This window comes from Poromitra crassiceps (genome assembly GCF_964638095.1).
Source record: "Poromitra crassiceps genome assembly, chromosome: 2".
In the NCBI taxonomy this organism is placed as follows: Eukaryota; Metazoa; Chordata; class Actinopteri; order Beryciformes; family Melamphaidae; genus Poromitra; species Poromitra crassiceps.
The window spans coordinates 20,563,043-20,575,505 of NC_139624.1; the positions used below are offsets into that span (position 1 = coordinate 20,563,043).

At 42.0% G+C, this 12,463-nt stretch overlaps 1 protein-coding gene across 1 annotated transcript; it reads left to right on the forward strand.

Annotated features, from left to right (window-relative positions):
• The first annotated feature begins 4,072 nt into the window (after nucleotides 1-4,072).
• On the forward strand, nucleotides 4,073-9,488 carry crebl2 (cAMP responsive element binding protein-like 2). Its single transcript, XM_083654817.1, has 3 exons — nucleotides 4,073-4,318; nucleotides 5,100-5,297; nucleotides 7,785-9,488. The coding sequence occupies exons 1-3, from the start codon at nucleotides 4,304-4,306 to the stop codon at nucleotides 7,935-7,937; spliced, it is 366 nt and encodes a 121-aa protein (XP_083510943.1). The 5' UTR covers nucleotides 4,073-4,303; the 3' UTR covers nucleotides 7,938-9,488.
• Nucleotides 9,489-12,463: the final 2,975 nt, after the last annotated feature.

The following is a 12,463-nucleotide window of genomic DNA, read 5'->3' on the forward strand; positions in this document are numbered from 1 at the left end:
TTTTAACGATAACGGGAGCTGTCCATCAGCACCACACAGAAATCAGAAACTAAAAAAGTGAGGGCCTGTCTGCAATAGGTTAATTCACAAATCATTGATTACAAATCATTCAACAATTTATTTGATTTATCGTGTATTTGATAGGGACAATGCAAGTATAGATGGTAACATTTCACTCATTTCAAACAAGTTAAAGTAACTGATGTTTTGAGTGTATAGATATTGCTAGTTTCCAACTCCTGTCCCTAGTTAGGCTTTTAGGATGGAGAAATCCATTCTCATACATAACAATAGTATAATAATAAGAATCCCCCCACATTGTAATGTTCAATGATTTGGCGGCCCACTTGCAATACCTTCACAGCCTGTGGTTGGGAATGGCTGGTCTACTTTGTACTGGTCCACGAGCCCCTCTCTGGATGGCTGGGTGTCTCTGCACAAGCTGGCGAAAGCGTGGTGGCTAGCGGTATCGGCGTTGATCCTTTCCTCGTTGAACCCGCCCGAGTTGGGTGAGACGATGAGGGGCTTGCTTCCAGCTAGTGTCTACGCCCCAAGGCTGAACCAGGAACCAGGAAGCCAGTGTTTTTGAGTCGCCCCAAAATGGCTCCGATCAAGGTTAACCGAAGAGGCTCCGCCCGCATGGTACTGGTACTGATATAAGGCTCGTTTGAGATGAGCAAGTTCTGCGCAGATTCAACCAGCAACTTGCTTGGCCCGTTGCATGATGGTTAGAAAGGTTGTCCGACTTGCTCCGCCTGCCCGACTGCGTGAGCCACGGGACTCTCGTGAGAGCGAGGCGGGCGCAGAGGATGACGAGAAACGCATCAAGCTGAGCGCCCATTGGTGAACCAACAGTGAAGTGTAGAAACTTCAATTTTATATCTATTCCAAGCTGTCACTCCATTTTCTACATATATACCACCAGTAATGCTTACATTAAAATAAAAATACGTAATCTGAAGGGCTGGGTCGTTTGAACAGTGAGTGTGGGTGGCGCTAATGCATGTTTTAATTTGTTTACAAACCGCTGTTAAACAAAACTGTAGAAGAAGAAAAGCAGCAGTGAGTGTGCAGTCAGCGGTGTTCGACTTGTTGACGCCTCGCCTGACTGCGCTCGGCTGCTCTCGTCTGCTTTCCAGGCGAGGCGGCAGTCAACTCAAACAAGCTTATAGTCTTGGGGCTAATCAGTGCATGGCCTCACCACAGGTGGAGGTGTCTTAAATAGTAATCCACATCAACTGCCGCTGATCAGGGATAATCCCAGGCCTACATTTACATTGTAGTGGGGACAGATAGTCTCTCCACTCATGGAACCTGGGTTACAGTGTAACCAACCTCTCAGGTAGTGCAGTCTGTATTCAGCCTACCCTTTTCCCAAATCTTGCCACCAGAGATGTGGCGATGGAAAAGACTAAGGGAATTAATTTGTCAAATGTGTCACCCATAAAAGTTACGTTCACTTGTATTCTGTTTTATTCTTGTTTATTCCTGACTTATTATGTCTAGTCACATATTACAGAATGAGAAAGCTGAGATCTGCACTCTTGTTATGTCTATGCCAGATCCATCTGCCTGAAGAGGACACTGCCATTCCCTGGTTTTCTCACATTTTATAATGCTACAGTATACCTGCTTGTAAAACAATATGATACACTTGTGAAATGCCTAATTTCTGTATAGCCTACTGTCAACTACTGTGATTTCAAGGTCCATACAGAAGTGAAAATAAATTCAAGTAAAATATATCATCATCATCATCATCACTTTATTGACAGACACAAGGTCCAAAGAAAAACACACAATACAATATAAAACAGGCAAACATCACAAGGAGAACACTTGAGATTTGTTTTACATTTTAAAGTGTGCTATATAAATTAAAGCCATTATTATTATTATTATTATTAACACTAGCCACTCAACAATACTACAATAAGGCACTGTCTGTACCAATGTTCCCAGATGGAAGACAGGTATCTAGTGTCACTGAGATTAGGCTAAGACAGCAACATAATGAGCATATTCTGAGCCACATTCAGACGACAGATAAACTTATACGTCAGGTTTCTCAGCAGGGCATGAAAGGTGCTCACTCCTGCTCCACAAAACATTTCACTGGCGCTGCAACAGATCCTCAGGCAGTCATTATAAGCAACCTGGAGCTTTTGAATGCTAGCCTGCTTAAACTTGACCCACAGGGGGGCAGTATAGAGAGGAGTACAGTAGACTCTAAACAGGTTTAGTTTTACATCATCTGAGCAAAAATACAACTTCTTCCTCAGCATGTTAGCTTGAGCATACAGTACACGCCTCTGTCTGTACATGTCATCATCATCACTCATTTGATCAGTAATAGGGAGAGGAGGCTGGCCAGCGAGACTAGTAATAATATGACCCAAATATTTAGTTCTACAGCAAACTGCCAGCACCTGCCCAGACAGATCAAAAGAAGGAAAAGAAAGATCCTTATCACCTCTTGTTCTGCAGATCATAGTGACACTCTTTTTAGCATTGTATTTCACATCAAAATGACCTCCATAGTCAGAACAGATATTCAGCAACTGTTGGAAACCAGTACTACTCAGAGACAGGATGACCAAATCATCGGCATACATAAAGTGATTTACAATGGTATTTCCAATTACATAGCTGCTGAGCTGTACAGAGAGATCATTCATATAAAGATTGAAGAGGGCGGGGGTTAAGAAGCCCCCCTGACGGACGCCATTCCCAACACCAAAAGGAGCAGAGACCGTATTACCTCACCTGATCTGCATGGTCTGGTTAGCATACCAGAATGCCAAATTTCTAATAATGCTACCAGGCACACCCCTCTCCCTCAGCTTTAAAAACAGTTTCTGATGGTTGACTCGGTCAAATGCCTTAGAGGCATGATGCATATGCATATGATGTATATACTGTAATATCCATATGTGGTTTCAATGTTTTAAACCAATGTAGCCTATATTAGAACCTGCTTTGAGAAAAATGTCATCCCATAGTCGACATTTCATTGTAGTGAGACTATTTTTCAAAACTTGACGTCACTGTATAAAATGACCTATTGTGACCTCTGAGATAATCACAGCCTCATGAAACTTATAACCACAAACTAGAGACCTAGAGCATTCAGGGGATGTATGGCTTTCCTAGGTAATTATATTGACAATAAGGAAGTTTCTGAGTAATTTCCAGAACAGAAGTGCTCGCCACACAATCGCAGAAAAATTTATGTATACGAGGGATCAGCTGAGCAGCATTTTGGCAAACAAACCACATCACTGGGTGGCAACGGCAATGGAACCCTATGGAGCGTGAGCTTTTGGAGGCTTGAGTGTCTGACTCTAGCCGGCTGACTCTGTTTACATTTTAAAAACGGCGCCAGTTCACACAACTCTAACACGACATGCATATATTATACATCAAACTCACTCAGAATGTCAAAATATAAGCGATGTCATGTATAGTTTTTGAGATATCAACGTTTGTTTGGCACAACTCATTCTAATAACTGCCGCATTATTAGTCCCGCATTTCTGGGTGGCAAGTGACGTCACGCTGATTCGTCATATATATATATATGAAGAGTTCATTTGCAAAAACAGGTATCTCCGTTTGAATTTTGTATCATTTTATTTTATATATTGAAGTATTTATACTGTAATTAATTTATCTTTGGGAAATTTGTATTATCAATCATAACTAAAACATATTCATCTGATAATTTTCACATAAATCACCTCAATAATGTTTTCTATGTGCACTCCAGGGAGTATCAAACAGATGTTGTTTGTTCATTTTAAGAATGGGGTTTACCTGTTTTTGCAAATGAACTCTTCATATATATATATATATATATATATATATATATATATACATGCACGCACGCACGCACGCACGCACGCACGCACACGCACACACACAGTTTGTAGTAGTCTGTAGGCCAACGCCAAGTGTTGTTGGTGGTTGCGCCAATTAAAAACACTAAGTCCCAGAATTCATTTGTCCGTGGAGCCTGGCGGAAGTATCGCGAGTTCAGCAGACATCAACAGGAAACACTGTACATGATGTAAACACTGGACAGAAAGAGAAAGAGCAATGAACAATGATCTAACGCTAGTTATGAAAGTGGTGTTTAGGACGTGTCAGCTGCAATGTGACGCCTGTTAACAAACACACGGCTTCGGCTTCACCCGAGCTTTCTTTTTTTTTTAGCAACACTTGATTGTCAGTTACCCTTTCTCTTTGTTCTGTTGGCTAACATTAGCTAACGTTAACCAACAAAACGTTAGCATTGCCCAAAATGGATGACAACAAGGTAAGGAGACGAACAAGTTTGTTTTGTTTTACACTCCAGCCCGTCTCATGTGACGGCGTAACGTTCAACCTTAGTTGTAAAAGCTATTCACTTTACTCACATTGCCTTGCTAACCTAGTTTTGGTAGAAAAGATCACAAATGAACGGAGCCGTGTTAGTTCTAGAAGAGCTAACGTTACCGGGGCCTGTAACTATGCTAACAGTTACTGTAACTATGTCCATGAATCATGATTGCTAATTGGACCAATTCGTTACTTAACTAAGTTAGTTTCGCTAACGTTACGTTATTGCCTTCAGAGGGTGTTGATTTGTATACAAACTTTATGATGTTAAACTCTCGTGTATTCATTCATTCAATCAGTACTGTGGGGCAATGGCATGTTATTTCTAAGACAGAACTTGTAAACAAATTAAAAAGCTGTCTCTCAAATCCCTGAACAAAGTCTCTGTCATGTCATCAGGATGAGTCACTGCTGAAAGTGAATTGGAGGCTGATTATAGGTTAAGGCAGACAGGAAATAGTCTGACCCTCATGCTTGGGGAAACTCTGGCTGGTCCCTTTTTAAATGAAGTATTAAATAAAATAAAACATTATTGAACAGTTACATAAATAAAATGGCATTGCGGTTTTTCCAAAGTTGAGTATGTCATGGAGGAGCCTCCATCGTATTCAGAGGTGGATGATACTGACTGGTCAATATGTAATACTGACTGTATAAAAGGCCAGTATTGTCTCTATCTTGGTTGAACCCGAATGTTTATGGACCTATTTTGTTAACAGATGGTGGGTGGCAAAGTGAAAAAACCTGGTAAGCGTGGCCGCAAACCTGCAAAGATTGATTTGAAGGCCAAGCTGGAGCGGAGCAGACAGAGCGCACGGGAGTGCAGAGCCAGGAAGAAGCTGCGATACCAGTACCTGGAGGAGCTGGTTTCCAGTAAGGAGAGAGCCATTTGTGCTCTGCGGGAGGAGCTGGAGATGGTAACTAGTTCCTCAGCACAATCCCAGTCAGACAGAGCTGATATTGAGTGAACTTTAGCGTTTTGAGAAGCTTAGGTTAATCAGCAAATATTGGCTGGTGGCTGGTAAACTAAACAAAACATAGAACAAAGAAAGAAAAATATAACATTTTACCAGCCAAAATAATGAATATACATTTTCATTGATACATGTCACCCTACCCATTTCCAATGCTACTTTGTGTATAGATTGCAATGTACAGACTCTACTTATCTCTCAATACTGATACTGATCACTCACTGACGTCATCAGTGATGCGAACTGCGAAGTTGAGCAATTGTGTGCTGAGTGATGTCACTCGAGCACTCCATGATGTGATCAGTGATGGTCACTCGAGCAATCGTAATGTCATCAGTGAGCGAATTGTGCCAATAGAGCAGGCGAGGCCACGCAGCGGCCAAGCTGCGCATGCTCGCCCGCATAGTGGGCGAGCTCCAGGGCGGGCGATGGCGAAGTAATAATAATGTATTAATCCCACTACAGGAGAGACTTGATGTTCTCTCAAATTAGGTGGGAAAATGTGCACACATCGCCATCTGCAATCGGCCAGTTGGAAAATATCGGCATATCGGCAAAAAAAAAATCCAATATTGTGCATCCCTACTACAAAGGAGCAAGTTCGTTATTCAATATGAAGTAACTCATCATATGGGAGTGATATTAATGTTAAATTAGTTCACCATCCAGTAAGTTCAGATGCTATTGCGGCAGTAATTGTAATTGTAAGAGGCAGCCAGTGTTGTGCATGAAAGCGCTAATAGAGCAGCGTTCACTGAACAAGCTCATTGTTTTGCTGAACGTGAGCTGAGCGCAGCGCAGCTTTTTGCAAATTCATGAACGTACAGTGTGCGTCGCTAACACCTGAGGGAGTCAACGGCCCTCTTGTCGTTCTTTTTCTCGCTCTCTTCTTACCTCAATAATTGCCCATTGTGTACATATGTGTGGTCATTTACATAAGAATAAAACCGGTTTTCATTTTGCCAGGCTCCGCTTGAAGTTTGACTGATCCATGTACTGTAGCCTAAAGTAGGCGTACTAGTAGACTAGACACAGCCCATCAGGCTGCATATACCGTAGTCCACAGCTGTGGCAAATTGACTCAATCAATCAGTGCATGTTTATAGGCTGTTTACTATTCATTTGGGTTTTACTTATGAGTATTTATAATTATATATTTTACTTTTGGTTTTACTGGTTGTGATGTGTGATTGTGTGTGATTCAAGTTTTTATCCATGGTTTTATTTGCATGTTTTTGTAGATTGCATTTGTTTGGTTCTTGCCGCCGTTTACAATTATTTTTGACCAGAAGTCCGCAGACGATTGGTAGGCAGACATCTGCAATTGTCTGGGATACTCAACTTGATTTGCCCGGGGGCCACTTTTGCAAATTGACAAGAGGCCAGGGGCCAGTTAATAAACAAACATTAATATACATTTTTCTGTAACAGATTTTAGGATTTTGTCAGCCGGAGTTTAGTCTCACAATAGATAGTTAGGTTAAGTTGAGTTAGGTAAGTACATGTATACTGTTTCAATCATGAGAGACCAGTGGGTAAAATTTAACAAGCAAGCTTTATTCACAAATGGCATGGCGATTAGTTCTATGGCATGAAATGGCATGGCAACTAATTCTAAGGCACGGCAGCATTTTGGGGGGTTCCCTTTCTTTTGGGGGATTCTCTCCTAGTCCGAGCAGATGCCCTCCTCTCTCACCACAGGAAGAGAGGCATCTTACCACGGAGTCATTACGCCAAAGAACTAGTGCCATGCTGCCCATCTGTTCGGACTAAGATAGAGAATCCCCCCGTAGGGGATTCTTTAGGAGTCAAGACGTTGGTGGTGGTGGACTGGGGGGGTGGGTGGGGCGAAACACAGCTTCAGAGGATGGGATACGATCAGCCCAGGTACAGCGACCATGGAGGTGAAGGATCAGGGAAAGAGGACGATGACGCGCTGAGCATGGCTATATGTACTGCCACACCATAGCCTCGGCAGTGACGTCATTACCGACGTCATATTGGCATGTTGACAGGGGCTGATTGGCTATTGAGGATGGGGTGATGAGTCAGGAGGCACACGTCATAACGGACGTCACACTAGGATTACGCTCGACTTAAGCTGGGAGCTGATGCCTATTGTGATGTGAGGTAACGTGACTGCTCTTCATCTTGAAACTAGGTTGAGACCAACATAAGTGCCTGGGCAGCAAGCAGATGGCCACATTTGACAATTTAGCTGGAGCTCAGTCAAATTTGATTTAACATTCCTTTTCATTGTGAAGTAGAAAATGGTCGGGGGGCCACTCGGCACCCTATCGCGGGCCGCATATGGCCCCCGGGCCGCAAGTTGAGTATCACTGGTATAAGGTGTTCAAAAGTTATCATGGCTGGTGGTTTCAGACAGTATGTTCCCCCTATGTATGAATCTGTGTTCTTTTTCCCCACCAGTACAAACAGTGGTGCTCAGCCATGGACCAGGGGAAGATCCCCTCAGAAATCAAGGCCCTCCTCACAGGTGACGACCAGAGGATGCCTCAAGGCAGCAGCACCAAGGCACCCAAGAATGGGAAAAACAACATAACCAGCAATGGCCAAGGCTAAGTCGGCCTGAAGAGCACTCCAGAAACCACCCTGAGGCAGGTCAAAGACTGACGATAAGAAGAAGGCTTTAGAGCACAACTGTTGGGGTGTCCGTACGCTTCATCTGGTTTAGGGGGAAAAAGCTTTTGTTTGAAGTGACTCACAGGAACATGCACATAGTTACAGTAAATAACGCAAGAGGCTCATGATTTTTTCTTATTTACATATTGGCTAAATTTTCTAGTTATTCAGATGCAACGTACACGTCTTTCTCCATCTAACCTTAGATGTGATTGTTGTTTCACCAATCTAGAAGGAAGCCGTATTCATGTCAGGAACCCAGTTCCTAAATAACTCCTAAAATTGTTTCATTTTTGACGTTTTTATGTCAAACAAGAAATCAAGTATGTTATTATACATGCGAGTGTGTTTAGTTTGCTCAGGCATATCTAATCATTGATTGATTGATTTTTATTTATGGAGAAGACAATTTACAAAAATCCAAGGGATAACGTGTGAAAGTGAGAACACTTATTTCCAACATGGTCCCTGCTGTTGTAGGACAGAACATACAACATACAACACACAACATGAAAAAAAGTCATATCAATATACCAATTCTAAGACACCTAAAATCATCAGAAGCCATTCTCTTCATTCTGCTCCTGCCCATATCACTTTATTTATACACTTGTGAACATTTGAGGTGATTATAGAGGAGAAAATGCCCGAAGGGAAGGGGCATAGTTTATGAATTCGATTTTGTTTTTGTTTTTAATTTGTTAATTTATGTCAAGAAGAAGTGCTTGCCAAACACAAGATGGCCCTCCTGGTGTAGCATTCAAATGAAGCATAGGTTGGGGCATGCGAGGCCAAGATTGCCTAAGTGCTGGATATATAGCATATCCAAACATGCATCAGGAATCAAAATGTACAGTCATGTTGATATGTGGATTGGATATATATGTTGGATATATTTTTGTATTTGTATTTTATATTGGCTCCGAGAAAGCACTTTGTGGATTACTGTTTGTTCATGAATGTATTGTCTAGATCAGATCTGTTGGTTTAGTAGAACAGGTTGTGCTTTCACTTTATTTTGTTCATGCAATAGCTTCTGCTTTTTGTGAACACAATTATTACAGAGTTATAAATTATACCGTTGCATAAACTGCAAGTCGGTCTTGCAAGATTCCCTCCTCCTTGGCCAAGAAAGTTAAAGTCCAGTTCAAAATAGGATTCGAAATATTAAAATCACTTTCAGGAGGTTTCTCTGTGTGCGGTTTGTCCAGTGACAAAGTCAGACCTACATGTATATTCTTATAGACCCAACAGTTTTCGTTTTTGCACAATTTTGAGTTGTATATGTCATTGTAAGTGGCATAAGGTTAACATGTTAAAACTTGCTAACAACAATATTAATTATGGCTGTCTTAACCCTAACCCTAGGTTTCACGCACCAGAACACAAATGGAATGGGAAGTGTTAGGTATTTTCTAACTCCATATTCATGTAAATTTGTCTCTGTCTTGCAAAGCATGTAAGAGCAACAATGGTGATATAATAAAACAGGCGTACACTGCATTCAAGCCATTTGTATATTTGGTTTTTGGTCATCTAAGCATACTTCAAATGACCTTTTTCTCATAGCAAGTTTTCTGGCTCTATGGTTTTGTAGCCAAGGTCGCCCCATCACAGAATATGTTGCTTGGATACAAATATTTTGTTGCATTCCTCTGGCTTTTGCGGTCCTCAAGGACAAGGTCGTGTGATTCAGCAGGAAGTCCCAAAAGCAACACTTTTCCCTGGACAGTGAATATGACAAGTGCAAAATGATCCCACATCTGACCAAAGGATTATGTTAATTTATGGATGAGGACATTTGATTGCAGACACCTGCTTTAAACAGTTGATAATAAATGACAGTATCAACTGTTTATTAAAGCGGATGTCTCACTCCGGGAGAGCTGCTACGTTTGGACGTAGGCTTGGCAGCCACTCTGGGCTTTGATCGTTCAGGAATGCAAACTAGTCACCTTGAGGTGACAATCACCCTTTTCATCCCAAAATAAGACACTTAAGTGAAGGATTTCTGAGTGGTTTTATGTCTGCGCTGGTATCTGTCACCTTTTTCACTCTCCATGAGTTTGCATCCCTGTTCATTCAGATTCCATGCATAACCATGCATGCTAATTGCTCCAGTATGCAAAAGCTTTCTGTTTTCAGTAGCACTTTACATTACAGCTGAGCTCGGTAACAATGGTGATGGGCGGTAATAGTGTGATAATAAAGAAGTAATAATTACTAATACTATACCATGTAAACAAAGTAATAACCAGGTAATAGCTTGTGAGTTATTACCCCATTAATGTCACCATGCATGTTTTAATCCAAATATTGCACTGATATAACCATGTTATTGTTAGCAGGTTAGGTTACCATATTGTTACTAGAATATCACCATACTATTACTAAATAGTTTTGCCTCATTGCCATCTTTAAATGTTTCTCCCCTTTATTACCTTCGGTTTCTGGCCCTGTTTCCCTATTACATAAATTTGATCGAATTACCCAGATATACCCATAGTTAAACCAAGGTATTACCTGGTTATTACTTTAGAGAACCACAAATTAGGCCTGCACAATGCTAAACTCCCTGTTTCCACTTAATTTCACGTTAATAGTAGATTAAACCAAACATCTAGAGATGTAGGGATTACCTGGACGAGCCCCCAGTAGCCTGTACTACGAAGCTAGTTTAATGCCTTATCCGAGTAAGTTTGAGTTTAAACCTGGTTTAGCCGTACTACAAAGCAAGTTAACTTTCAATCACCATGGCAACTGACGCTGCAAAGCTAACCTGGTCGCGACCAGGTTAGCTTCAGAGGATAAGATCAAAATCCATGACAGACCCATATAATCGGCTCTCTGGAGTCACTCACCGTTCATATAAGATCGCCATATGAAAAATAGATTGCAGTCAACTGAGAATATAACAAGAAAAACATTTGTGGCTCTGTAGGCTACATAATTAAATTAAGCCTACTTACCACTTTATGTCTCAACAGCTCAACTATGCGTGGAGAAATATGATCACTATTAATCACCGCAGCGCATATCATAGGCTAAACGGAGCCTCAAATGGAGTGAGGGTGATATTCTCCTACATGCCAGAAAAGCCTATACATATAATATAGATGGGATAAATATGGGATAGCCCCAATACTAAATATGCAGGCTTCTTGCATGTTTCAGCTGGAACTGTGTCCTGTAGGCTGTATGCCAATATATGAGCAAAAATAGGCTAGTTTTTATAAATGAAAAGTATGCCCGCATCGTCTCAATTCAGTCCAGCAGTTTTCTCTTTTATATTAGGATATCATTATTATAGCCTATATATGAATTATTCGATCAGTGCAACCACACACACATAATGAGTGATAGAGATCATTATTCATTGAGCATGCTTTCTAAATCTATGGTCTAAATAGGCTTACAGATTGTGGAAATTTATAGACTGAGATTACACATTTAATGTACATTTACACTCGCACAAAGCTGTAGGAGACAGAAATCGCTGATCAAACTAAATCAAATGACTGATGTGAATACAAGCGGCAGCTTTAGACAGTCCTTCCCCCAACTATATCCAACGCGGATTTTCATTCTGCCATAGGTTACATTAAATATCCGCTAAAATCTCTGATCCCACTGTGGCTGCGCTTTTTCATTCAATGAGGAAATGGGTGTGGAAATGGGTGTGGGCGTGGATCAACTCAGCTGTTCATAATGTGATTGGCTAGCGCACCTCTTTCGCGTGGATGCGCGCCTGTGTACGAGCGAAAAACGTGCGCGTGCACAGGCAGATCCCAGGTCCACTTACCTAGTAAAAAACCAGCGTCGTAGTATCAGTTAACTAGATAGCTTTGATCCTGTTCAGTCAAACCAGATCAAAGGGACTTATCGCGGATCTGTTAAACTAGTTTCGTAGTACAGGGCTCTGAGCTAGCTCTCTTGGGGTTGTGGTTAACCTGTGCGTTCTCTTGGGGTTGTGGTTAGCCTGTGCGCTCTCTTGGGGTTGTGGTTAACCTGTGCGCTCTCTTGGGGTTGTGGTTAGCCTGTGCGCTCTCTTGGGGTTGTGGTTAACCTGTGCGCTCTCTTGGGGTTGTGGTTAGCCTGTGCGCTCTCTTGGGGTTGTGGTTAACCTGTGCGCTTCTTGGGGTTGTGGTTAGCCTGTGCGCTCTCTTGGGGTTGTGGTTAGCCTGTGCGCTCTCTTGGGGTTGTGGTTAGCCTGTGCGCTCTCTTGGGGTTGTGGTTAGCCTGTGCGCTCTCTTGGGGTTGTGGTTAGCCTGTGCGCTCTCTTGGGGTTGTGGTTAGCCTGTGTGCTCTCTTGGGGTTGTGGTTAGCCTGTGCGCTCTCTTGGGGTTGTGGTTAGCCTGTGCGCTCTCTTGGGGTTGTGGTTAACCTGTGCACTTCTTGGGGTTGTGGTTAGCCTGTGCGCTCTCTTGGGGTTGTGGTTAGCCTGTGCGCTCTCTTGGGGTTGTGGT

Excerpts from the sequence above, each read along its gene's own strand:
- crebl2 (XM_083654817.1), top strand. Across the intron at positions 5,298-7,784 it reads TGCGGGAGGAGCTGGAGATG|TACAAACAGTGGTGCTCAGC; the intron begins GTAACTAGTTCC and ends TTTCCCCACCAG.